General features: G+C 35.5%; 1 protein-coding gene across 3 annotated transcripts in view; it reads right to left on the bottom strand.

Moving 5' to 3' along the window:
- Nucleotides 1-25,704, bottom strand: part of LOC149572907 (L-arabinokinase-like) — a 245,053-nt gene that overhangs the window by 62,369 nt on the left and 156,980 nt on the right. For all 3 annotated transcript variants that reach the window (XM_089814011.1, XM_089814012.1, XM_089814013.1), the window contains 3 exons: nt 23,994-24,037; nt 23,793-23,888; nt 23,598-23,674 (listed from right to left, as the gene is read on the bottom strand). In XM_089814011.1, the coding sequence (XP_089670137.1) occupies nt 23,598-23,674; nt 23,793-23,888; nt 23,994-24,037 (217 nt within the window). The remainder of the gene's footprint in view (nt 1-23,597; nt 23,675-23,792; nt 23,889-23,993; nt 24,038-25,704) is intronic.

Below are 25,704 nucleotides of genomic sequence, written 5' to 3'. Positions count from 1 at the left end.
CACACATGCGCATCGTCCCATCCTTCCTTTTTACCAAAACCATTGATGATACAAAAGGGCTAGAGCTGGGACGAATCCATCCTTTCTCGAGCATCTTCTAAATCGTCTTTTCAATCTCATCTTTGAATTTCTTGGGATGATGGTAAGGCGTGGTGATAACTGGTTTGGCACCGGCTTCCAATTCGATTGTATGTTCAAACCCATGATGGGGGGTATGCCAGGAGGAATGTCTATAAAAACTTTATTATAGGTACTCAAGATATTTTGAATGTCATCGTCCCGGTGGGGGATCTATTGTCGTTTTATAGGTTCCGCTGAACGAAACAATGTGTAGCCCATGCAATGTCATCATGCTAAAAAATTGCCTCCATCCAATGTGTTGAAACTTCCTTTAGACCCTCATTGACCATTCCACGGAGAACTACCTACTTCTCATCGACAAAAAAAGTGATGTTGTAATATCCCTTTCCAGATATTTTATCAAAAACTCGTGATATAAAAGTGTAGATTTAAAACCGAGCAGATAACCAATATTCCATATAAATTCCAAAACTTTAATCGATTTCTAACCAACAAAAATTATATACAAGAAAACTCAGAAAAGCTTGTTTTATTCCCCCAATATGCAGAAAGTACATATATAAACCAAGAATTAACTCAGATATCCACCAAAGACGTTACTATATTATATAACAGCAATACAATAACATGCAGTAATCCAAATAACCCAATCTTATAAGTAGAAATTATAGTCAGATAAGCAAATGTAGATAAAACCTATAAGAAGGCGAGGTTTGCATCTAACCTTCAAAAGCTTCTTCAAGGGTTTGTGTCCTTGAAGAGATAACCAACAACTGTTTCCAGCTCTCAGATTAATATTTGTTTTAAATATTATATCTTCATATCTTCCCATGTGGAGCCTATTGTACCTTTATCACTTTTCCCAATGTGATGCACGCTCTTTTAAGCAATGTGGGTTAAAGCACCTTTTTGTCCTTTAGTCACTTAAGTGAACATGATACCTTTTTAAAATAAAGTGACAAGTTAAATGAACTTTAAAAGTCACTTAGCTAGTAAACCATATAATAGTCACGCATTAAAATAACTGACTAAACGAACTCGGATAAGCACGTGCAATAGCTCGTTGGAAAGCTCTCGGCAAGACACTTCCAAACCAACACTAGGATATCAAGGATACTAAGCTCTGTTTGCTTACTAAAAATAGTAAGCATCTAGACAACCTACCCAAAACTACTCTGATGGGTCTAAAACTGGAAATGTCTAAGTCAAATCTCGAACAGAACCCCGTAAAGAACCTCCTCGCCCTCGAAACCTAGGCGAAGTGAGCCGCCAACACTGAATTATAATGTCCTAGAAAAAGGGGACATTAGAAAGCCTCCCTTCTCAAAGATTGCTTGCCCTCAAGCAATCCGCTCATACCTGCAAAAATCAAATACCAAGATCCCATACTCATTTTTAGAATGAGGTTCTACTCCTCAGTCGATGTACCCCGGCATGCATCTTCCCAAACTCAGAATGGTGAAACAATACAATAGGAATCAATGTGCCAAATAACTGAATGCCAGGACCCCAAGTCTCACCATAAAGGGACACCAACTGCCATGTTTTGTTGCCCTGTGTGCCAATACCCTCAGTCAGGATGAAAGCCTCACTCCATGAGTAACCCTGTGAGTCTTTACTGTCAAGTGAAGATGGGAGCCCAACAATATACCCATATCCACCCCAAGAAGATAGCAACAAAACTCTCCATCTAGCTCCCCGATAAAAGGCAATACCTAGGGATGCTCCACTTGGATCCCAATTGAGGACTTGTGTGCTATCTGAGATACCACTAACCAGTTCCTATAATATCTGTACCACTGTATCACTGTACCACACCTATAATATCTGTTCCGATGCCAATGATAGATCCGGCTAATCCAACTCCACCATATCACTCTGGTGAAAAAGGAGTAATCCTAATCTCTGGATCTCTGATATGTCAAAAAGCTGAAACACACAAATCATAATCATGTGACTGTAGCAACACAGCATAATCTGCCAAATGCAAGACACCATTAACACCTAGATCCCTGATTACCCAATCAACATGATCTTGGGTAAATGAAAGAGTGGTTGGTGAATCACCATCATCAAAAGTGCTAACACTGTCTTCAATACCTTGCTGAATAAAAAATGTAGACACCTTGTGTGGAATGTAGGGTAATGTGTGATCTCCCCACTCACCTGCAAATAACTTGTTGACCCTGGAAGGCCAAATAGAAGCAGTGAAATATATTACCAACATACACAGGCAAATCACTGATAGTGGAAATATACTAACAAGAAAAATCACCAATCAACAAGTAGGCCGTGGCCATCTCGTAAGAGCTAGGTGATAAATCTCTAGGTAAGCTGAAAAATTCCTCAGCACATGCAAAAGATAGATCTGAACTTCCTACCCCACCATAAGTACTCTCACTTATGTCTAAGTCTTCGTAAGAGGATGGTTCACCATTAACTGAAATCTCTGAATTATCCTCACTTCTTGTATCACTAACCATGTGCTCATGTGAAGATGTACAACTGCTGTCATAAAAATCAGAATTTTCATACTCATCAACTTGCTGATCCATAAAAATTTTCTTACCATATAAAGTCTCAAACAGGGAACACGTGATTAACTCACATTGTTTGCCTTCACATCTACCCACTTATGAATTCCTTCAATGATTTGCATGATTTCTTGTGCAGTTGAACCCTGGTTATCTTCTTCATAAGTGGCTACCTCACTCATTTGGTTTTCAGCTTTGTGGATGGAATAATGCGTTAAGCTCAATTGAAGGCATAGCTCATCTACCTCACTCTCCTTGTCCCTTCCAATTTTTATTGCTAGATCTCTATCCATTAATAGTTGCAAGTACTCATATTTTATCATCTTCAAAGTTTCAAAAATAGTATGTAAAAGAGGACTTGTGACACCACATGCATTCTCATGCCTCTCTTCTATCACAATCTTCTGTATGAAATCCTCAATCAAATTGGAAGAATTATCCATCCTCGTCAACACGTGGACAATCTTGTCCTCTTTGACCAAAAGCATATCCAATAAGTCAAGGAGTGATAATGATTTTTGACCATCTCCTTCAAACACAAGTGAGTTGTTCTCCATAGAATTTTGTGATTTTCCATAACTTAGGGAACAACATTTTCAGATATATCCTCTAACTCAACGTGTGCTAAATCATCTATCCTACCAACATTGCAGTCCATTTGCTCCTCAAAACTTGACATAATTTTCAGCCTAGTATCATCATAAAATTCATCCAAGTTAATTTCCATGTCCCCAAATAAGATGCTAGTGTTTTCCCTCTCTAAATAAGATGGGGAGTTGCCAACGTTGGCGGTTTGGTCAACTCTTCTACCTAGGCCATCAATATGCTCATCAAAAGGACTCGTGTAAATAGCTCCATAAGATACTTCTGTCTCGCAATTACCTAGTAGTATACGTGTGCCATTATTAGTATTTTGCATATTATCATGCAAAGGTTGCTCTTCTTTTTCAATACTGCTATCAAGTTGATTAATGTCTTCCTTATGCAAATTTTTGTAATTGTCCTCTGCAAGGAGATCTCAAGCCAAATCATAGTATTTGTTTTTTATCATATCTATCTTGTTTTGCAACTCTAGCTGAAAGTTCACATATTCCATGAAGAGTAATTCTTTATGAATATGTGGAGGGAATTTGTTATACTCATCATATATGCTCATTATTTCAGTCCTCATATTGGACTGAAAATTTTGGGCAAACTGCTCTTAAGGCTTCATAATATGTATTGAGATTTTTCCCTATCTAGACTACTTGCCTCTATAATAGGAATCTAATCAACACTTTGTTTGCAATTGACTGATGCAATTCACCCTAACACTGCAATGTTCTCAGATAATAATCAGATATTTTAGTTTCTGAAAAATGCCAAAATACTACCATGATCTCACAAACTAGTAATGTTTCATTTAATTTGTAATATCCTTAGAAAAATTTTAGTCACAGAACTCTGAATCTATAGTATGTAATTTTACCAAGGAGTTTCATGACAGCCCGTATTCTTTGTTTCAAGCTTACAATGTAATCTAAAATGTGGTAACAAGCCTACTGTAACAATTCACAGAGTTCAAGTTTATGACTGGGCATTACATCATGCAGTTATCAGAAGGTCCTTATGACATACATTCAGAGTAATGAGCAACAATATATTCAGAATAATCACTGAGTAATATTTTATCACCACTGCAACTATAACTATAGCCAACTTTTGTAATGCCAGAATCGCAATCGGTTTCCCACTGTCCACTATTCCTACTGGTAAGAACTGCTTATACCATCATGCTAAACATACTCACATCCTCCTTCCAATGTTGAGTTGATTTTTTTTTCTAAGACTGTTGATACATGTATATACTGGTATCCGCGACAGTAGTAAGCTCCTCCAAGATTGTCGGGTGTATTGTCCGACTGACCAATACTGTTGGAAACCACACCAAGTAGCTCACAGTTGCTTCAGTGAGTGTAAAAGCTATAATGGTCCGGTATGACTGGCCCACGATCTGATATGGAGGGAGGTCGACTATGAATAGCTTCTCCTCAACCCACGTGTTCTCCCTGCACAACATGGGTAGTAGAGACCTCACGATGAAGACTCGATCCTGTATTATGTGTTGCGGCTCCAAGTTTTCAAGTTTAGTTGGAGTTAAACCGTGTCCCCTCCTTATCACGTCATAGATGAAAATGACTAAGAAAGCTCACCACGGGAAGTTATACTACAAGGGCTATTCTATTAGCCACTTCCTCAACCCGATATAGAGTTACCTAGCTGCTAGTATCTCTGCCCAGACACCTGTGATTACTCAACTGTATTTAACCATTCCAAAAGCATAAACCAGACTGTACTTACTTCATTGCCTAAACTGAAACCTCTTATCTTTGCTGATTTCTGCCCAAACCAACACAAACTGAATTAAAAGAGGATTGGAGTGATGTCCAACTCCCTTAGAGTTTTCACAGTCAATGATTCAAAACTAGGAATTGCTAAGCAATGTCAATATCCAAGAAATACCTCCGCATTATACATACTGGTTCTGTCGCTTAACTTTCTTTATAGTGGCAGTAGTATAATAGAATAACAGTCATCAACTTAGAATGGACGGTAACTCAAAGTCGAGGAATGAACAAGTTAATGGAGGGAAAGAGAGTAATAACAGACTCATATCCGTATGCAGACTTTGAATGCACTATCTGGCTTCTTCGATACCCGTTGTCCAAGCTATACTTCCCTCTCAACTCGACTCCTCCATACACTCTACGGCAACCCTTTCATTGGCGCTGAATGCAAACAATTTAGATGAATGATATTGCTGCGTAACTGAGGTCTGTGATGACGTAAAGTCCCAACTGGAGTAGTTTTGCTCACACCTGGAGTGCCCGCTTAACTTCTATGGTTTTTTCCTTGGTGTTACATCTCAGTAAAACACTCAACCCGTGGTTCTTGCTCATGCATGGTTTATTCCCCTTTTTGACTTAGCCTTTGAGCAACAAACATCTAAGGAAAGACTCAGTTCCGTACCTCTTGTATTAAACTTCAACCACAGCACAAAATGACCATTGCATATTGTTCTTCCTGCGTTTTTTTAGAGATGAAGACTTCAAATGCAATATGACCTCCTTCTTTAGTCAAAATTCTAACATAGCTTCAAGATTGATGAAGAGTTGGGGGGGGCGTCCAACCTCGCCCCAACCTCTTTGGAAAGTAAACTGGAGGAGTTTCATCCTCACAGTCTCAGACCAGTCACATTAAAGAAACCAGAACTCGGAATCCTTTCTCTTCATAAATTCTTGTGTGTTGCGTGATTCCACAGGATGGCAGGATTCTTGGCTCTGATACCACTGTAATATCCCTTTCCAGACATTTTACCAAAAATCTGTGATATAGAAGTGCAGATTTAAAACCGAGCAAAAAACCAATATTCAAGAAATTATAATCAAACCAACAGAAATTATATTCAAGAAAACTCAGAAAAGCTTGTTTTATTCCCCCAATATGTAGAAAGTACATATATAAACTAGGAATTAACTCAAATATCTGACAAAGACGTTACTGTATTATATAACAGCAATACAATAACATGCAGTAATCCAAATAACCCAATCTTATAAACAGAAACTACAGTCAGATTGGAAAATGTAGATAAAACCTGTAAGAAGGCTAGGTTTGCGTCCAACCTTCAAAAGCTTTTTCAAGGGTTTGCGTCCTCGAAGAGATAACCAACAACTGCTTTCAGCTCCCAAATTAATATTTATTTTAAATATTATATCTTCATATCTTCCCATGTGGAGTCTGTTGTACCTTTATCACTTTTCCTAATGTGATGCATCTCTTTTAAGCAATGTGGGATAAAGCACTTTTTTGTCCTTTAGTCACTTAAGTGAACATAGTACTTTTTTTAAATAAAGTGACAAGTTAAACGAACTTTAAAAGTCAGTAAACCATATAATTGTCAAGCATTAAATTAACGAGCTCGAATAAGCACGTGCAATAGCTCATTGGAAAGCTCTCAGCGAGACGCTTCCAAACCAACACTGGGATATCAAGGATACTGAGCTCTGTTTACTTATTAAAAATACTAAGCATCCGGACAACAAGACCAAAACTACTCTGATGCGTCGGAAACTAGAAATGTCTAGGTCAAATCTTGAAGGGAACCCCATAAAGAACCTCCTCGCCCCCAAAACCTAGGTGAAGTGAGCCAGCAACACTGAATTATAATGTCCCAGAAAAAGGGGACATTCCAGAGGTCTATCCATTTGAAGCTTTAAGTATATTCATAAGTGTCTCCATCCACTGTATGCCCAGAATAACCTCCATATCATTCAGGTCCACTACAAAGAAATCCTTTGTCACAATGTGGTTAGCCATGGTGACACTCAATTGTGAGACAATGTGTGTACAGGGAAAATGTGTCCCTCTGGTGCCCTTGACCTGGAATCCTACGTGTGTTTCAATAGGTAGACCTCTTCGTTTCACCAAAGATGAGTTTATGAAGTTTAGAGTGGCTCTGCTATCAAGCATCACCATATTCCTTTGTCCTTTAAGGGTTCTCGTACATGAAATACCATACATCTCTGACTCCTAGCTAAGGCGATGGTTCCTCCATGTCGTACCAATCCTAGAATTCTCTCCATACGGTTCAAATTAACCATTTTGGTGTCCTCGTGGGGATGATCTTCTATAGGTAGATCCTCCTAATCATCCTCATCATCGGATACGACTTCAATGTAGTGTATTTTTCCTTTTGCAGAGGCATCTATGCCCAAGTTCCCACAATTCCTTGCAATTGAAGCATAATTTCTTTCTTTGTAGCTCCTGTCTGGTGGCTTCTTACAACGAAGGTTTCTTCGGCAAAGGTTTGTCCTTTAGAAATACTGGCGATTTGGAGTGAGTACCCTCGAGAGGATGATGTCGATGATGATGCCACGCTCCGCACCTCTTTTATAGCCTCCGAAAGAGTGGCAGGATTGAAACCTTTTACCCAACCCCTCAGTGGTTCTGTCAGTCTATCCATGAAAAGTATTATCCGTCTCCTTTCGGAAATGTCCGTAACCAAAACAAAGAGTTTCTGAAATCCTGTGATGTACTGGTCAACCAATCCCGTTTGCCTCAATTGTGCAAAATCTTTGAAATGAAGTTCCAGATCTTTACCATCAAATCAATTTATCAATCTTTCAGTGAATTTCACATAAGTATTTATTTGGTCATGTCCCATTGTGATGGTGCCATGATGCCACCATTCATGCGCCACTCCCTCCAAGTGTAGTGCTGCAAATTTGATTGTTTCTTCTTCTGGCAGTATCAACCTTCATTACCCATGCTTGGGCAAATATGGATCCGGACCCATCAAATGGTGATAGATTTGCCTTACTTAACTTTCTTCTAAGATCATCATTAAAGTATCCTCGATTTCTGCCACCGGAATATCTCATACTCAGTTCTATGTAACCTTTGTAGGATATATCCTCCAAATTTGCATTCTTCCAGTCTTCTCTCAACTATTCTTGAACTTCCTCAGAGGTTGTTTTCTTTCCTCCGTGTGGCACCTCTGTCCATGGAGGAAAAAATGACATGGAAGGTCAAGAGCGTGCTAGATGAGGGTTTGCCTTATCTGACACTAAGTCCGCTCCGTGACCATTTTTTTCACCGGATATTCTTTTGTCTGTCAATTTCCTGAGAGTTTCTTCTATAAGTCGTTGAGTATCATTGATCTGTGCCTGATTCCTCGAGAGATCTCTTAGTAGCATTATGAGTTCGGTCGATTCTTGTTTCGCCATTCTATCAACTGTATGGGATCTTCTCCTCTTTCGTCTATAAACTATCATTCACTGTCCATAGGCTGGCAGGATTATAGCTATGATCCCACTGTAATGTTCTGTTTGCCTTCTAACACATTCCAACTGTGAAATGGCTATCAGTCGTTTGCCAGATGCACAATGGAATGACCATACAGTGGTGTTTGATAGGCAGTATGATGGTTCTGGGATGCAAATGGGAGCACTACGGAGCCTCTAAAATGTCTATACGGTATTAGGGAGATAACCGTACGGTATGAGGGAGATGCTATACAAACTGGATCCATATGGTAGTAATTTGGAGTTGTGGGAAAGGTGGAGTGCAATGTCATACGGTATCATTGTATGGTTTGTGAAGTGGAGGACCGTGAGATAGGAGGAATGATTGGGCCATACAGTGAGGTAGCGTCTGATTAGGCCATACAAATTACCATACAGTAGGTGTTGTTTAGATGAAGGAACTAGTAGTGGGCCATACGGTGTATGAGAATTAGCTACACTAGATGCCAAAGCAATATATTCACCAACTACACTAATTAATGCCAAAACAATTGATGCAATCCAATTCCAAAGATGTATTTATGAATCTGCAACAAAGATGGTGCTTCGATTTGCCAGAACCAAGCAAAGTAATACACAGAAAGAATAGGGTGAGGGTTGAATCCCACCTAAACCGAAATAGCCAAGTAGGGAAGATCTTTCACTTCTGAAATGGCAAACAATAGTGATCTCCCACAAGAATTTGCATCCAAAGAAAATAAACAAAATCACATACCAAATACTACATACATGTCGTGCTTAAATATTTGTTAGAGAAACTTTCCGAGGGTTTACAAAGATAGCCGATGACCACACCTACCTACAGGAACAATTAAATAAAAATGGGTCCGAGATATACTAAATCAATTGGCCCATTAACAAAGGTTTGAATAATTATTTATTTTATGACAGGAACATTGCACAATGTCCATGGCATGCTTTAATAATTTGGAATTTAGCTCACCTAACAATAGCCAACATATTGAATTTTCATGGTTACCATGTTTGTCGTATGTAACCGCCTGCAAACTTTGGACAGAATGCTCACACCTTCAAATGTATCAATCAGCCCCACAAAACAACTGACTCTACTTGGATTGCAAATAAATGGACCCCTCTTGTGTATAGTTCTTCAAACGCCATTGTTTAGGACTTCGCAAACAAGGAGATGAATCGTTCTCAGAGACAGTGCAAAAACTATAGAATATTTAGCTTACAAATATTTCTCTTCTTTGACTATAGGCTTTACAAATGTTTTACCTTTAATATTTTGGCTTTTTCTTCCAATTTCTTGACCAATACAAATGCTGGATTTTGAAATATTGCAACCATAACTATATCAAAATCCCTTTAACCAAACATTGATTTAATTATCTCTAACACTAGAAAATATTATAATCCCTAATAAGCCGAACTTTAAAAGCAACCTCGCGACAATAATACTAAAACCACAACACTTTTGTTTTACAATATATTTCACAATAAATAATAAACCTTATATTCTTCCTAGAAAGTCTTCAACAAATATTATTTTAATGTTTCCAGAGCACATTTAATCAAATCGGACCCCACACTTTCAATGACTTATGAATAGTGCACCAAATTTACAAGTTGAAGTCTTATGCTAAATAAATATATGTTGTCAAATGAAAATTTTCACCACACCTCAATAATTATGGCCACAATTCCTTAAGATGATTTTGTTAAAATCAATATGTTGCTCATACACGAAACTAAAAATAATTTTATTCTGCAAACATCCCTGTATTGCAAACTGTACTCTCAATCTCTATCCTTGTAGAGAAAACCCCATAGGCTGGCAGCGAAAATATTAATCATTGTTGAACTGCCCATTTTAAAATTCTATAAATTTATAAACCTGCAGGCTAGCAGGATACATTGCTTTGATACCACTCTAATATCCCATCGGATATTTTCCCCGAATTTTCTCACAAACAATTTCATAATACAATAGATGATTTATATAATTTAAAACCGACAAATACCCAGTAAAATACTCATAAAATACCTCAAACTTCATTATTGCATTATAAAACACCAATATAATAACATGCATACAAATCCAATCTTACAAACAACAATAACAGTCAGATTGAAAATACACAGGGAAGAACCTGCAACTCCAATCTGAAATTTGATGTGTCACCACCAATGCTGAACCAGGTTGGTTACCAATTGTAACAACCATAGTTGGTTATAGCTCAAACACAAACATGATTTTCCTATGCTAAGTAGTTGTTTGACAATTTGTCAAACACTTGGCAAGTAATACCGTCACCGCTCAAATGTTGGGTGATAGTTTTTCCTCAAGATGTTAGCTTGGAATTTTATGAATTTTCAGATCTTCTAATGGATAAATTCATATAACCAAATGTGATGTCAATTCTCCAACTTATTCAAAAGTAAACTTCACATACACAGCTTCAACTGATATCAGAATAATGATACACAATTAAATGAACAGTTCCTCTTTAATCATTGCCTTGACATACTTACTAAACACCCATACAATCACATGTAAAATGATACAATTACATGTAAAGTGTAACAATTAACCTGGCAAATTATCAAGCTTCTCCACAAATCGCAGCCTGGAAGATGATGCTACAGCAGTCCCAAAATGACGCCAATAGCAAAAGATCAAGTGTCCATTGGATGCAGATTGAACAGGCCATTAAAGCAGACCAAAATCACTATATACAGCAGGGCACTAGAACATCCAACATGACTGGAAGACCATGCCCAAATTCAGTTCCCAATACTGCCCAGAAATCAGTTTTTCAGATGCCCAAAATCAGTGGCCAAATGTCCAAATAAACAGATGCAATTTGCTCAGAAAATTACAAAGACAACACCCAGCAATTGTGGCGTTCTTCCCCAACAAATTGCAGTTTAAACCTGTGCCCAGTAGGAGAGATAGTTGCCACTCATAAACAGATTTCTCAATCACTATAGTTCGAACATAAATTGCCAGCAACCCACGCTCCAACAGCAGGTGCTTAGAGCCTATAGTTTCAAATACTAATTGTCCAACAACAGAGAGAATTGGACACTCAAATCAGATTACCCAGGCACCAAATTCTCCAATGCACAACAACAACATCTCCTAGCAACAGTGGATACAGTAGGAAGACTCCAAAATTACACAATGCCAAATCTCAGGCTTCAATCCACAATACTTCAGCTATGGATTAAAATGCACAACTCACAACCAAACCCTTATACCTCAGCAAGGGCACAAAACTTCAACTTCAGAAATGTCACAAATACAACAAGAGAAAAATAAGATAATCAAATAATCAGATGTTTTTCTCATCAAATGTCCTCATATTTATAATCTCCAAATGGCACCAATTTCCCAAAAGAACTTCACTTAAGAAGTTTCCTCTGCACAACATTAAAATATTAAAAAGTGTCATTAATATAATTTATTAATTGCTTTTGGCTCCAAAAATGACATTTTCCAACATAACTTAATATTTTGACATGCAAAGCCACTATTTCTTGTTCCCACAATTTAAAACTATTTGTCTTGATTCCAACGAGCTATGATACTAAGGTGACCAACCAACAACACCAACAAAAATAGCAACCTTAGCATATTTAGATGAATAATAATAATTCACCCATCTTGTGAAAACAACTGAAGAAGCATTAGAATCGAAATCTAACAACATCAAAGTGATCCTGATGATGAAAGAGGATGAATGAAACTGAGGGGATGACTTACTATACATAAACACTCCCTCCAAGATTCTTGGAGCCAAAATTGGAAGCCCGAAATAAAAATTGAGAGCATCACACAACTCTAACTTAACTGAGTTCATCGGAACCAACAATTTGACTTACTATAAAAAGTAAGTCCCTCAAATTGAGCCAAAACACACCATTGGCTGTTGAAAAGCCTATAACCCCACAACTGAGACCCTCAAATCCCACTGTTAGTTCACAAGGGTTGCGATGGTAAACTGACCTGGCCAACTGCAAGAACTTGCTAAAAATGGGGACATTACACCAATTTGGCAAGAAGACCCTAGAAGTTTTCGTCCTCAAATTCTGAAAATTGAAAGCCAAAGCTTCCCCTTTCTCAAAGAGAAATCTGAAACAATCTCCAAAAATCCAAGCATGCTGAAAATGAGTTTCCTTCTCCCCTCTGAAGCACAACATGGTGACTCTTTATATTCCCTTGCATGTCTCTTCATTTTTTTATTCTCTTTTCCCTTTTATTTGTGTCTCACTTAAGAGAATAATAAGATTTTATAAGATAAAGTGACTTACTAATTCCCCCTTTAATTTTAAAGTCACTTCAATAAAACAATTTAATCTTTAGACATTAAAATAAATATCCTGTTGAACTCAGAAACCATGTATAATAGCTTGTCGGAAAGCTCTCAGCAAGGCGCTCGAAGTCCAATACTATAAACCTGGAAATACAGACCCCAAATGACTTACTATAAAGAGTAGGTATCAAGGAACCCAACTATCTCGACTCCGATCTGCCTAAAAGTGAAGATGTCTATGTTGAAACTCATACTGACCCCCAATAAAGGCCTGCTTAGCCCATGAGACTGTGATGGAAAAGGCTAACAACGCAACAAAGGTAAATGACTCAAAAAGGGGAGATTACAGAATAGGCTGAAAACAGTCTGAAATGGAGACGCTTTCCTTGGATGAATAAGACAAAGATGGGATAGGAAGCCTATCAAGGTGATGCTTAGTGTACTCTAGATCCAAGACTTGATCCTCATCTTCAAACACAACATGGATCACTAGAATATTGAAGTCCACAATTTGTTTAAGGGTCAACCAACAATAATCCATATGGTAGATATCAATCTCTGTGTGCAAAGCAACCCAAAGGTCTTCAAGGCAAGGAACATGAATGTAAGATTTTTTTATTTTATCATTCATTCCTCACTAGTCAAGGCAAGCACACACCATGAACTTCTTCAAAGTAATCCTTTGCAGTTCAAACTCCATATTATTGGCTTTTGGCATTGTGTCTAGTGAATAGATGCCAATATTTAAAAGATTCTTTGATGAAATACTAATGCCTGGCCTATGCAAGAAAGATTGGTATGATTGTACAACCATCAACTGCCTTGCTAACTCCATAAGAATAATCTTATTAGTACGATATTGTGGAAGAGTATATGACTCATCTTTGAAATAACCAACTCTCGTCTAGGTAAAGTTGGGAAACTAGAGGAAGAGACAACCATATTCATTCAATTTTTCCCATGCTTCATCATACACCCACTCCTTTGGCAGTCTTTTGTTGAAAAAACACATATAATGCCCAAAGAAGACATCTTTGTAATGTCCCCCACTTAGCCAGTTTGGAGGTATGTTGTCGTTAGCCCATTCTTGTATGGTCCCGAGGGCTAACCAGGACTTCAAAAGGGAATCCTGAGGTTATTTGGCCTAGTCAAATTTAATTACAAGCCAAATGAAGTTCGTTTGTTGGGTTTTCGAAAAGACTTACTATTTTTAGTAAGCCAATAGGGGGATGCAGTGCCGTCAATTTTCAGTAACACAATGAGATGCGTTTTGTTGGGCTCTTTCTGATGAGCTATTATATGTGGGATTTCGAGTTTATTTGGTATATTATTTTAATGTTTGAAGTTACAATGATAAAGTGACTATTTAAATTAAATATTATAATGTTTCATAAAGTCACTTTATAAAAAATCAAGAGTCCCCCTTTTGAGTACATACATGGACTTTGTAAAAAGAAAAAAAAAAAGTAATATTAAAACTCATGTATTATCCCACATTGGCAAGACGAAAGCGTGGAGCAAGTTAGGAAGGGATTAAAAGAAAGAGGATAGCTCTCATTTATTCATGCTTGGAAATATCAAAGAAATTGGAAAATTTTCAGGAGATTATGTCTCAATAGTTTGGAGGACGAAATCCCTTCAAGCTGGAAATCTTGACGCCATTGAAAGATATGGTCTTGAGATTCAACATAGTAGCAGTCCAAAAAAGCGGAACCGAAAAAGCAGGCTGAAAAAGAGGGTACGAAAAAGCAGTCCAAAAAAGCGGAGCCGAAAAAGCAGACCGAAAAAGCAGTCCAAAAAAAGCAATTCGAAAAAGCAAATCGGAAAAGCAAAGCAGAAGGGGCAGCATTGAAGAAAATTATTACAGTCATCTACAACTAGGTTCTTTTGTTAGTATTGCTTTTTAGGGTGTTATAAGCTTTCAGCTGTAAGTGTGCATTATACCAGCATTATCATTTTGTAATCCATGTAAATGCCAAAGTCTTGGCCATATTTCATGAGCATTGTAATTTTCATTGCAATTAAGAAGATAATAGTTGCTGGTGTCATTTAAGAAATTTAATATCATTATTTATCAACTAGTTAGTTTGCATACCAACTGTTTGTAAAAATGTCAGTTGGCTGTAGGTGTTCATTTCTCATGCTTAGATCATATATATGCACTGAATATTGTCAAAATTAGTAGCACACTCATGTTAGGTCATTGTGTAGTCCATTGTAGTCTTCTAGCACAAGATTCTCATTGATGCAAATTGAAGAAAAAGTCATTTGAAGCTAGCTGAAATACTATATCAGTCATACGTCCCTTGCATGTGAATTGTTTGATGAAATTCCTTGAGCTTTCATCAGCATTTTTTTTAGAGCAGATTAGAGAAGGGTTATTACAGTGGTATCAGAGCTTGCTTGCAAAGTGTTTGACGAAATGTCAAACAACTGAAGTATAAAGATTTTTGGTGTTTGAAGAAGTTATAACCTATTGGGGTTATTACAATCTTGTACTCTCCTAAAGTACATGTGACTAAATCTCAAAGTGAATTGATCAAAATACTCCCATACCAACACTATCATGTGGTCATCCCTGATAGATAGGCTTGAGAATAAACCTAGGGAAACAACAATGTATACCGGAATTTCTTTTGTTTTGACAAACAATGTGAGAGATGTCCATCTATGACTCAAAGACACGGGATTGTTTAAGCCTGGTGATGCGACTAAGCAAAGTGATGAGATAATTGATTCCTTCTTTAAAGTCGGAATGATGCACACCCTATGGCCATCTAACAAGATTTGGCCTCTTGTTTATTAACCAGTTGGCATTAACATACATAATGCATTCACCCAGATCATTGTTCCATCTCTCCAAGGCCTTTTATTTAGTGACGTTAGTCATTAATGGAGAAGGTGGAACTCAGAAGATTTGGTCAAGAGTTTCTGGATCCAAACTGATGATGATCTTCCCATATTGATCTCTAATTCTTCTTGATGGAACATTGAGATTCTTGGCACAAACAAATATGAAGTCGCGCTAATGAGCAGCCAAAGGGAAAGTGAAAACTAGATGAATACCATTGTCTTTGATATAAAACATATCACGTAGATAGATCATCTACCCTCTTCAGGAAATTCTCGATCCAAGTGTGTGATATCGATGTCTTTGACTAGCTTGTGAAGGAGACATGGAGTTGTGATACTGATCATACTAGTAATTCATTTTCTGTCTCTCTTTACCTTTAACTAGAGTGATGCCCTCTGACATAACAAGTGTCTACATGCAAGCAATTGTGACATCGAAATTCCACAATATAAATACATCTTCAAGAGAGGGATCCACGGTGAATGTTTGAGTGTTCAAGCATGGAATGTGGGACTTTTGCATGGAAGGTATAGCTGGTAGTTGTTGGGACAGTGAATGTATGCAAAAAATTGAGCTTAAAAACGTGTTTTTATGATGGAATTCTCAAAAACCGAATTTTAAAATGTGGAAGCATGTGCAGACAGCAATGGTGTTGCATAGAAAATGCATGAAAATGAATGGAAATATCGCTTACTTTTTTTTTTATCATAAGTAAACTTGTAAGCACACACAAGCAACCACCATCATGAGTTAGTAAGTCATGTGGTAGCGATATGTAAGATGTGGATAGAGTATATGCGAGCATGGAGGTGGGGCTTTTGGACGCAAAAACATGTGGTAAATGAGCTCACCTTATGCAAGTGTATTTCAAGAATGGGGTTTTTAATCTTGACTGCATGTACAAGCAAGATGAAGTACTTGCACATGAAACTTGGAGAATTTAGACGGAAACATATATACATTATGCGAATCTGAAAATTGAAATGAAAAGACTTGCATAAACAAGAGAACAACTATATACAACAAATCCCTATGAAAATGACAAACAATCATATCTTTTTCCTCAAGAAGCAAGAGAAGAAGTCTTTTAATCTTTTGCAAAAAATCTGAAAATGAATCCAAAGAGATTTCTTGGATGAGAATGATTGCAATCTGGAGTGAAATAGACTTCGAATCTTGACTCAATCTTTGCAAAATTTTTAGCTTTCCATGTAGGAAGTTAGAGATTGAAATTGAATCATTCTAGCAACCGTTTTGAGGAAACAATGAGCTATGCATATTAAAAATGACATCCAAAGCATTGTGTGCAACTTGAAATATAATGTTTCCCATCTTTTAGACCCTCAATGGAGTTTTTAGCTTTTCATTCTCCAAGGCCTAAGTGAAGAAATAAAGAGAAATAAATTAAATTAAAAGTCAACAAATAAATAAATCTAAAGGTGACTTTATATTTAATTAATTTAATTTTCTAGAAGCACAACTAATTATTGTATTGGAAAGGGGGAAGCTTCTAGAGAGTGCATTTTCTAGAAATACAACTAATTATTGTATTGGAAAGGGGAAAGCTTCTATAGAGTGCAATTAAATAATATTTTATTTCCTTCTAGAAGAATGAAGGAAAAGAATAAATAGAGGCGAGAGCTTCATTAATGAGAGCAATGTTTCTGGATTAGATTGTGTGAGGTTTTTTTAGCATCAACGTTTCGGATCATACTACATGATCCATCATCAAGATGAGAGAACATCAGAATATGAAATGTGAGAAGCTTCATTGTTAAACATCCAATCATTGTCAAATGCATTTGATATAAACTTGGGAGAAGAAACTAAGGGTTTCTGATTTCAGTTAGTCATTGGAGAGCGTCAATTCTTCAGTGTTGCAACCATTTGAGGTGGTAAATATCCACTAAATTTGGCATTCAGGAGAGCTTCATTCTGGAGTTCTATTTGTGTTTAAAGTTAAGGAATAATTGAAGGGTTTGAAGAACAGTGATGGACTAACGAGTTCAGACCTGAAGATTCATCTTTGGCAGCCATTAGTAATCATTTTTTTCCTTTCTGTTACAATATGTGTGAACACTGTCGAACTACAGTATTTATGCTTGATTCTGATTGCAACTTTCATCTCCATCTATGGGTATCACTATTATCAGGTTCCTCTTGCAACTATTAGTAGTTAGCATTGTAATCGTAGGCATATAATTTTGTTGATGTAAGCAATAACTTAGAATCAAATTTGGCATTGTTGTAGTCATTATTGTAAGCCCATTTGTCTTGGCAAATTCACAACACCATTGTACATGGGAATGAATTCAATAAAGGAGATATATGTTGCATACCATTTGTTTGACGAAATGTCCATCTAATAGCATATATGATCAGCATAATAGTTGTATGCCAATTTTTTGTCAAAATGTTAGTTGGCTGTAGGTATGCATTCCATATCTAGTTTCTATGTATATGCATTGAAATTACCAAAAAGAACTGCACTTGCATATTAGTTCATTGTAAGAGGTATTGTAATATCATTTACGAATAGTCTACATTTCTTAGCATCATTCAAACTATATCAAACAATCTGAAACACAAAAAAAAAAGACAAGAGAAAGGCAACATACAAGTGTTTGACAATATTCCTTGAGCTAAAATCAATCAGTCTAAGCAAGGGATATTACATGAAATGGATTTTATGCAAGTTGGAAATGATAAACGACACCTTACATCTTACCTTGAACTAGAGAGTTGAAGATTTGAAGGAAAATGCTCAAATATAAGGCGTATTTGGGCAAAAACGTGCCCTAAATGGGTTGTAGAATGAGAAAAAAAACTCTTTAATCTGCCCTTTTGAGTAGCTAAGAAAGATCCTTTGGGTAATTACATGCAAAAAAGACCCTATAAAGAGAAAAAAACATCAAGTATTGACCAAGATATGAGTAATTCTTTGCTGCAAATCCCGTTTTTCTCAAAAACACCCAAATTTGGTGGGGTTTTACAAGTAAAAAAATGTGTTTTTGTAACAGCCGGTTTCTTACTAACTATATTCCATTATTAAACTAACCAGTTCTATTTCTTATTCACATGACAAGGTTTTTCCAATAATGGTTTAAACTGAAAATAAATCTAAATTGCACTTCTACTCTATCAAGAATTACATTGATAAATTACTTGTTCAGATGAAAAATAAATACTTGACTAATTCTATGATATCAACTGATTGAAATGAAAGAACAACAGAGATAACTACATTCTAACCTTAAACATCTATCTTATAAGTAAATATCTAATAAACTTGAAAGGAAATAATAAACTTATAGGTTTGTTAAAGAGCATTCAGATTATGTGTGATGCTTCTTTAATAGGTTGTCCAAGCTCTAGCTTTGGTGAGAGGAGAAGCATTATCATGGGCTTAAACTCTCAGCCACGGACTTTTTACTTATCCTCATAGGTTCTAATTTAATAGAACGGCCCTCCCTACCCTGAGGTCGGGCTTGGGATGTTCATTGCTCCAGCAATTAAAGTATTCAGGTGGGTTGAGGTCCCAACAGTTATCCGACAGAATAACTGAAGCATCTAAACAGCAACAAGATCAATTGTTCTGGCAAGTCTACCTGTTCCACCCTGGCCAAGGATTTCAAATGTGGTTTTATAACCGGATCTCCACCACTCAGCTTGACAACTATTTCAGAAGTGGAACTTGCATGAGCTATTTCATTAGTTTATTTATGTATGTATTGATTATTGATATCATTCTTGTCTTTTACAGGTTTATCCACACCTCCTCACCATAATCAGGCCATCTAGCCAGTGATTCCTTCGTGCCATCAATTAACTTTTCAGTTGTACCTTCTTCACCATATTCTGGCTTTCAGCCTGGTGAATTCCTTGGTACTTTGTTGTTATTCATCTCAATTATATTCAATATTTCAATATTCCAATTTGTATTATAACTTTTATAATGGAAGAAAATCATTCAAGAAGATTTACAAAATAATACATGTTCTGATATTATGATGATAACAATCTTATAACTAGACAATAATAAGGCAATCGGTTAATCTTGAAAGATTATGTTACACTTGGAAAGACTGCAATCAGCTTCAACCAAAAGCATGCATCATTTATAAATTAAAGGCTGATTGAAAGAAAATATGTATGGCTTTGATTATAGTTTGAATTCTCTCTACAAGAGGAAACAACATTTTAGTAATATTACTGGAAGCAAGGAATTTTGAAGTTGTTCATACTCAAGATCGACTTAGCAACAGAATAAAAGTAATAAGAGAAAAGAAAACCACTCCTTACGTGACACACTATCACCATAGTTGGAGAAGGCTCCTACTTGGCTTTGATTCGCCTCTCTACTTTGTATCCCGCAATGATTGACAATGGTAATAAGAGGTGCAAGAATGATCAGGCTCTGGCGCTAATGGTTCAATATTCTGATTAATAAATTCAGTGAACAATTCATGCATGGAATGAAACGATTTCAGAGTAGTCTATGATACACGACAAAGGTTGGATAAATAAGTTTTGAGCCGACCTTACGGCTACCCAGCAGTTACCAAGATTATGCTTGAAATCTTTATTCAATCGACTAGAAAGAAAAAAAGAGGAGGGAAAAAATTAAAAAGAAAAGAAGATGAAGAGTTTATTTAAATAATTAATATTATTAATATTATCTTATTTTCTTAATTAAGTTTAGAGGTACGTAGTTGTAAGGTGGCATAATTGGATTAATGATTTAATGTAATGATGCCACTTTATAATTCTTTATCTATGATCATAGTCAAGAGAATAAAATAATATTTAAATGATATTATTATTTGATAATTTCTTAAAAGTAAGAACTTTGTTTATTTTTAATATTTATATTATTTTTACTTATAGCTCATGCGGTTCCACCATGAAATATATTGTCAAGTCCTAATAACCTTGCCAGGGCGGTTTTTAGGTCAAACCTGTCACTCCTAATGATTGAACCTTATGACCATCCCCTTCCAATGACCTCGTTTCATAATGTTTCCCCTCTCTCTTTGATCTTCATCCTGTGAACATTTAAAACAACATTCTCACCAAAACATCAATTCAAGATTCATAATTTGTTAAATAAAATCATCAAGTGACTGTTAGGAATTTCATCATAATAACTAACTTATTCATCATGTCTATACAAAGGCTAAAATAATTGACTCCATTTCACTTGATCATAAATAAATTAACACGATGGCTAGATTTAACTGACTCAATTTCATATGATAATTAGATCGATGCAACAGCTAAAATTAACTAATTCAATTTCACATGAACATGATGAAATAAGTAACGGCTATAACTAACATGTTATGAACATGAAGAAATAAGTAACGGCTATAACTAACATGTTATAACAACGGCTATAATGAACTATCTCAATTTCACATGAACATGAAGAATTAATTTGGTTCAACGGCTATAAACAGTTTAAAATTTTAGGGCAAAATTTGGAATGTAACAATTTTTGGTCTAAAACTTGTCACCCATGCTTGGACAAGAAAAAAGCCAAGCAAAAATGCTCAAAACATGTGTTTTCAAGTCTAAAATTGCGACCTCTCCGAAATGAATGTAAAATGGAGTAAAGACATGCTTTTGAGAATGAAAAGTATGTGTTTTTGAAGACAAAATCGCCACCTATAAAAGACACTTTTGAGTGCTCAAAACATGTGTTTTCAAGTCTAAAATTGCGACCTCTCCAAAATGAATGTAAAATGGTGTAAAGACATGCTTTTGACAATGAAAAGTATGTGTTTTTTAACACAAAATCGCCACCTATAAAGCCAATGGTTATAATTGACTATTGAACCACTTTTTGGCTATCAAAGCACATGCTTTTGAGTCTAAAATCACCACCCATTTTCTTTTTAACTTAAAATTCTTATAAGGAAGTAATGACATGCACTTTTTGGTTACAAAAGCGTGTGTTTTTGCCTTGAAAATTGCCACCTCTAGGCATCTAAAAGAAAACGTAGGTAATGATATTCTTTTTGGGGTGAAAAGCACGTGTTTTGAGCACTCAAAAGCCCACAATATGCATTAACATGTCAAAAACCTCTTATTGAAGAAGTAATGACATATTTTTTGGAAGGAAAAATGCATGCTTTTAATGATGCATGTTCTTTTGGGTTCAAATTCTACACTTGAAAGCACTTAAGATTAACTCTTCCTTGCAAACATTGGGGATTAAACTTGATGGAAACCTTCAAAACAAACGCATTAATAAAGTTACATAGAGTACAATTCAAGGATAATGAATTGCCTTAATGATGCTTTACCAATACATTAAAACAAAGAGGTTAAACCTACGAACTCATGAGAAAATTGCATAGGGTTGCCTCAATTTTATGAGGGAAAAATTGAAGACAATAGTTTCAAACAAGTTCCTTTAGGTTCTTGACAAATCAAAATCGCCACCTATAAAGCCAATGGTTATAATTGACTATTGAACCACTTTTTGGCTATCAAAGCACATGCTTTTGAGTCTAAAATCACCACCCATTTTCTTTTTAACTTAAAATTCTTATAAGGAAGTAATGACATGCACTTTTTGGTTACAAAAGCGTGTGTTTTTGCCTTGAAAATTGCCACCTCTAGGCATCTAAAAGAAAACGTAGGTAATGATATTCTTTTTGGGGTGAAAAGCACGTGTTTTGAGCACTCAAAAGCCCACAATATGCATTAACATGTCAAAAACCTCTTATTGAAGAAGTAATGACATATTTTTTGGAAGGAAAAATGCATGCTTTTAATGATGCATGTTCTTTTGGGTTCAAATTCTACACTTGAAAGCACTTAAGATTAACTCTTCCTTGCAAACATTGGGGATTAAACTTGATGGAAACCTTCAAAACAAACGCATTAATAAAGTTACATAGAGTACAATTCAAGGATAATGAATTGCCTTAATGATGCTTTACCAATACATTAAAACAAAGAGGTTAAACCTACGAACTCATGAGAAAATTGCATAGGGTTGCCTCAATTTTATGAGGGAAAAATTGAAGACAATAGTTTCAAACAAGTTCCTTTAGGTTCTTGCAGAAATTGCCATTGGGACCGACTTTGCATCTAATTTGAGTTTAATTCAGACATGAATCTGGTTGCATATCCAGGAATTCAGCAGCACAGATTTTACATTAGCTTTGAATAGACCTCATAGCAAGATGATAAACCTCATTTTCAATGGTATCAATACTTAAGAAGATTTAAGGCATTGGGCTGTTCATAAATGTCACGACCCCCTCTATAGGCTAACCTTCATGATTCTCTTATATTAACATATTATTTGACAAATGAGCTAATATGTTACCTTGCATTATTATAAATTGCTTTAATTTAGTTCATTTGATTTAAGATTTTTTAGACAATTTTTATTGAAATAATTCGATTTGACTATTTTGTGTTCTTTCGTATTTAGTAAGCTCCCAGTTTATGTCAATTTCAAAATATTTATCAAACATTACAAATAATTAATTGCAAACTTAAAACTAGACATTTAAAAAATTATTATTAAATATAATTATTAAACAAATTAAATGAGTATTAAAAATATATAAATAAATAAATAATATAAATATTCATGGTTGTTGCGACCCTTTATAAGATCATATGTACAATTTTATTATTTCCTAGCAAGTGTGTAAGTGGGATGTTTAGACAACCTTGGTCAAATTATTTGTAATTGAACTATTTTTTTTTAATTTTTAAATATTGATCGAAAAACTTAATAAACAATTATTTGTTATATCAAATTATATGATTAGATAATCAATGATTAATGTTGAAAAGTAAATTAAAATAATTATCCTTGCATTCTTAGTTGATATGTTATTGTTGACTTCTGGTAATATGATATTTTAATTTTTTAGAACAGTTTTGTTCTTACAATAAATAAATTAAAATTAAATTAACTTCTTGCATGGTTTAATTTCAAAAATTCAAGAACAAATTTTTAAATAAAAAACCATACCTATGTCGTATTCCAGAGTCAATACCCCAAAAACGTATATGTGCAGGAATATTCACTTGTTCTTTGACCTCTGCAGGCTGTGATACACCCTAATCTTCATTACTTGATAGAAACAAACTTGGTGCAGATCATTTACTTAAAAATTAAATATATTCCAAGATAATCAAATTCTTCCCCCAACTCCATGGGACACACCTGGCACAACATAGCTAACAATTTGTTTGATTCACCACATGCTGAAGTCATTTGATCCATCACACCACAGGGAGCTCCAACTACATGATTCTCCACCTGAGGTACATTTACAACACTCAAAATATTTTCTTGGACAAAAAAGAATTTATAAATCAATTTCAATAATTGAAAGGTCAAAATGTATTGTGACTAATAACTTGCCTTTTGACAAAGCAAGGCCAAATCCCTTGGTGATATATTCAACCCTGCAAACCAAAATTATTATTAAATTTTGAGAAATTATACATCAGTATCTTTGCATCTTGAAATAAATTATATAATACCACTCTTCCTTACTAGAATTGACAATCATCTCAAATTGCTTGTGTACATAACAATATTTAACAGGAAATTAATAGCCAAACTATCTTTTAAGAGTATATAAACCTTAATGTCTAAGGGCCCATTTGGTCGCTGGAATAGGAAGAGAAAATTAGAATATGTCTTATACTTGCTGTTTGGTACGCTCAATCAGAATTGGGAATAGGAAGACATATTCCAATTTTGCCCCTAAAATGAGCATATGTCTATGCCAAAAAATAGTTGGAACTGGAATATCCATTCCTATTCCCAATCTGTTTTTTTATAATAAAAAATAAAATTTAATTCCATTCCCATTCCATTTTTCTATTCTAATTTTCAATTCCTATGCCAGCAACCAAACGGGCACTAAGGGAATTCCACCATTCATGTTTACCCATTTTAAGGTTTTTAAGAATTTTTCCTGTTGTAGATCTCATTGTCATGCCCATAATACAAAACTTGCATTACTGTGGAATCTGATTTTAGCACTGATATTGTTGTCAATTGGATTAACATTTGATGAACCTTGTTTGACACCCACAGGTACATGCGTAAGGTGGCATTTTACCAACTACTTTGATATAAAAGCCATTACTGATAATGCACAGATATTACAGAAACACCTAAATTAAATAATTAATCAATTAAAGTAAATAACTAGAACACTTATGGATTTATCAATCTTTGTGTGTAGGCATGCAGCAAGACAGGTTATGAGTAGGATACTATTTGATCATATCTAAACACCTAATAAGAAGAAAAAATGAGCTTCAACGAAAACTACTAGGTGATTAGTGCAAATATAATCACCCCATATTATTTAATTGAAATAGTTGGGTTTCCGGATGCAGTGAAAGCAATATGACAGTTTTTTATATTCCTTTCCTTTTCTTTTTCAACTTGATCTGAGATGCGTCATGTTTAGTTTGACTAAGTGTTGGCTTTTGAATTTATCTGAAATGAGTCATGATGAATTTCAACAAACGTTGTTTTCTGAAAAAAAATTATGAACTACAAGCCCACTATTAAGAGTTCCTAGCAAAAAGTAGGTCCCATTACATATATCATACAGTTGAGCTATATAAAAAATTGGTCTTTGAATTGAAACTTTGGGCACAATGTTTATTGACTCTATGAAGTAATTCATAACCTATTGACACTGACAAAATATAATAAAATGTATGCAGCTATTATTTCCGCCATGCATGTTAATGGATACGACTGTCCCTAATTTAGAAGTATCCATTGAAACTTTCCTCTCTTGCAAGTCTTATTGTAATGTCCTCTTTTAGCTCCCCATGGTTGTTGGTTTGGAATCTTGGATTAGCCTATCAGTGGCCCTTGTAGGCTAAATCAGATGGTTAGGGGGTCTTGGTTGGCAGAACCAGAGGTCAATTCCCACTTCAGAGGACATGAGAGTTCACAATTTCTCTTCATTTTGTTAAGTTTGGCACTCTTCCTATTTATAGTAAGTATCCATTTCAGGAAACTTAGGATTTCTATCTTTAGCAGTGTTTGAACATGTTTGTGGCAATACTATAATTTGGCATCCTTGGCTTGAGCAATTATT

The sequence above is a fragment of the Cupressus sempervirens genome, chromosome 2, assembly GCF_028749045.1.
Source record: "Cupressus sempervirens isolate cs-2001-9-10 chromosome 2, ASM2874904v1, whole genome shotgun sequence".
Lineage (NCBI taxonomy): Eukaryota > Viridiplantae > Streptophyta > Pinopsida > Cupressales > Cupressaceae > Cupressus > Cupressus sempervirens.
The sequence above is the reverse complement of the archived record's forward strand: the minus strand, read 5'-3'. Positions and strand labels throughout refer to the sequence as shown.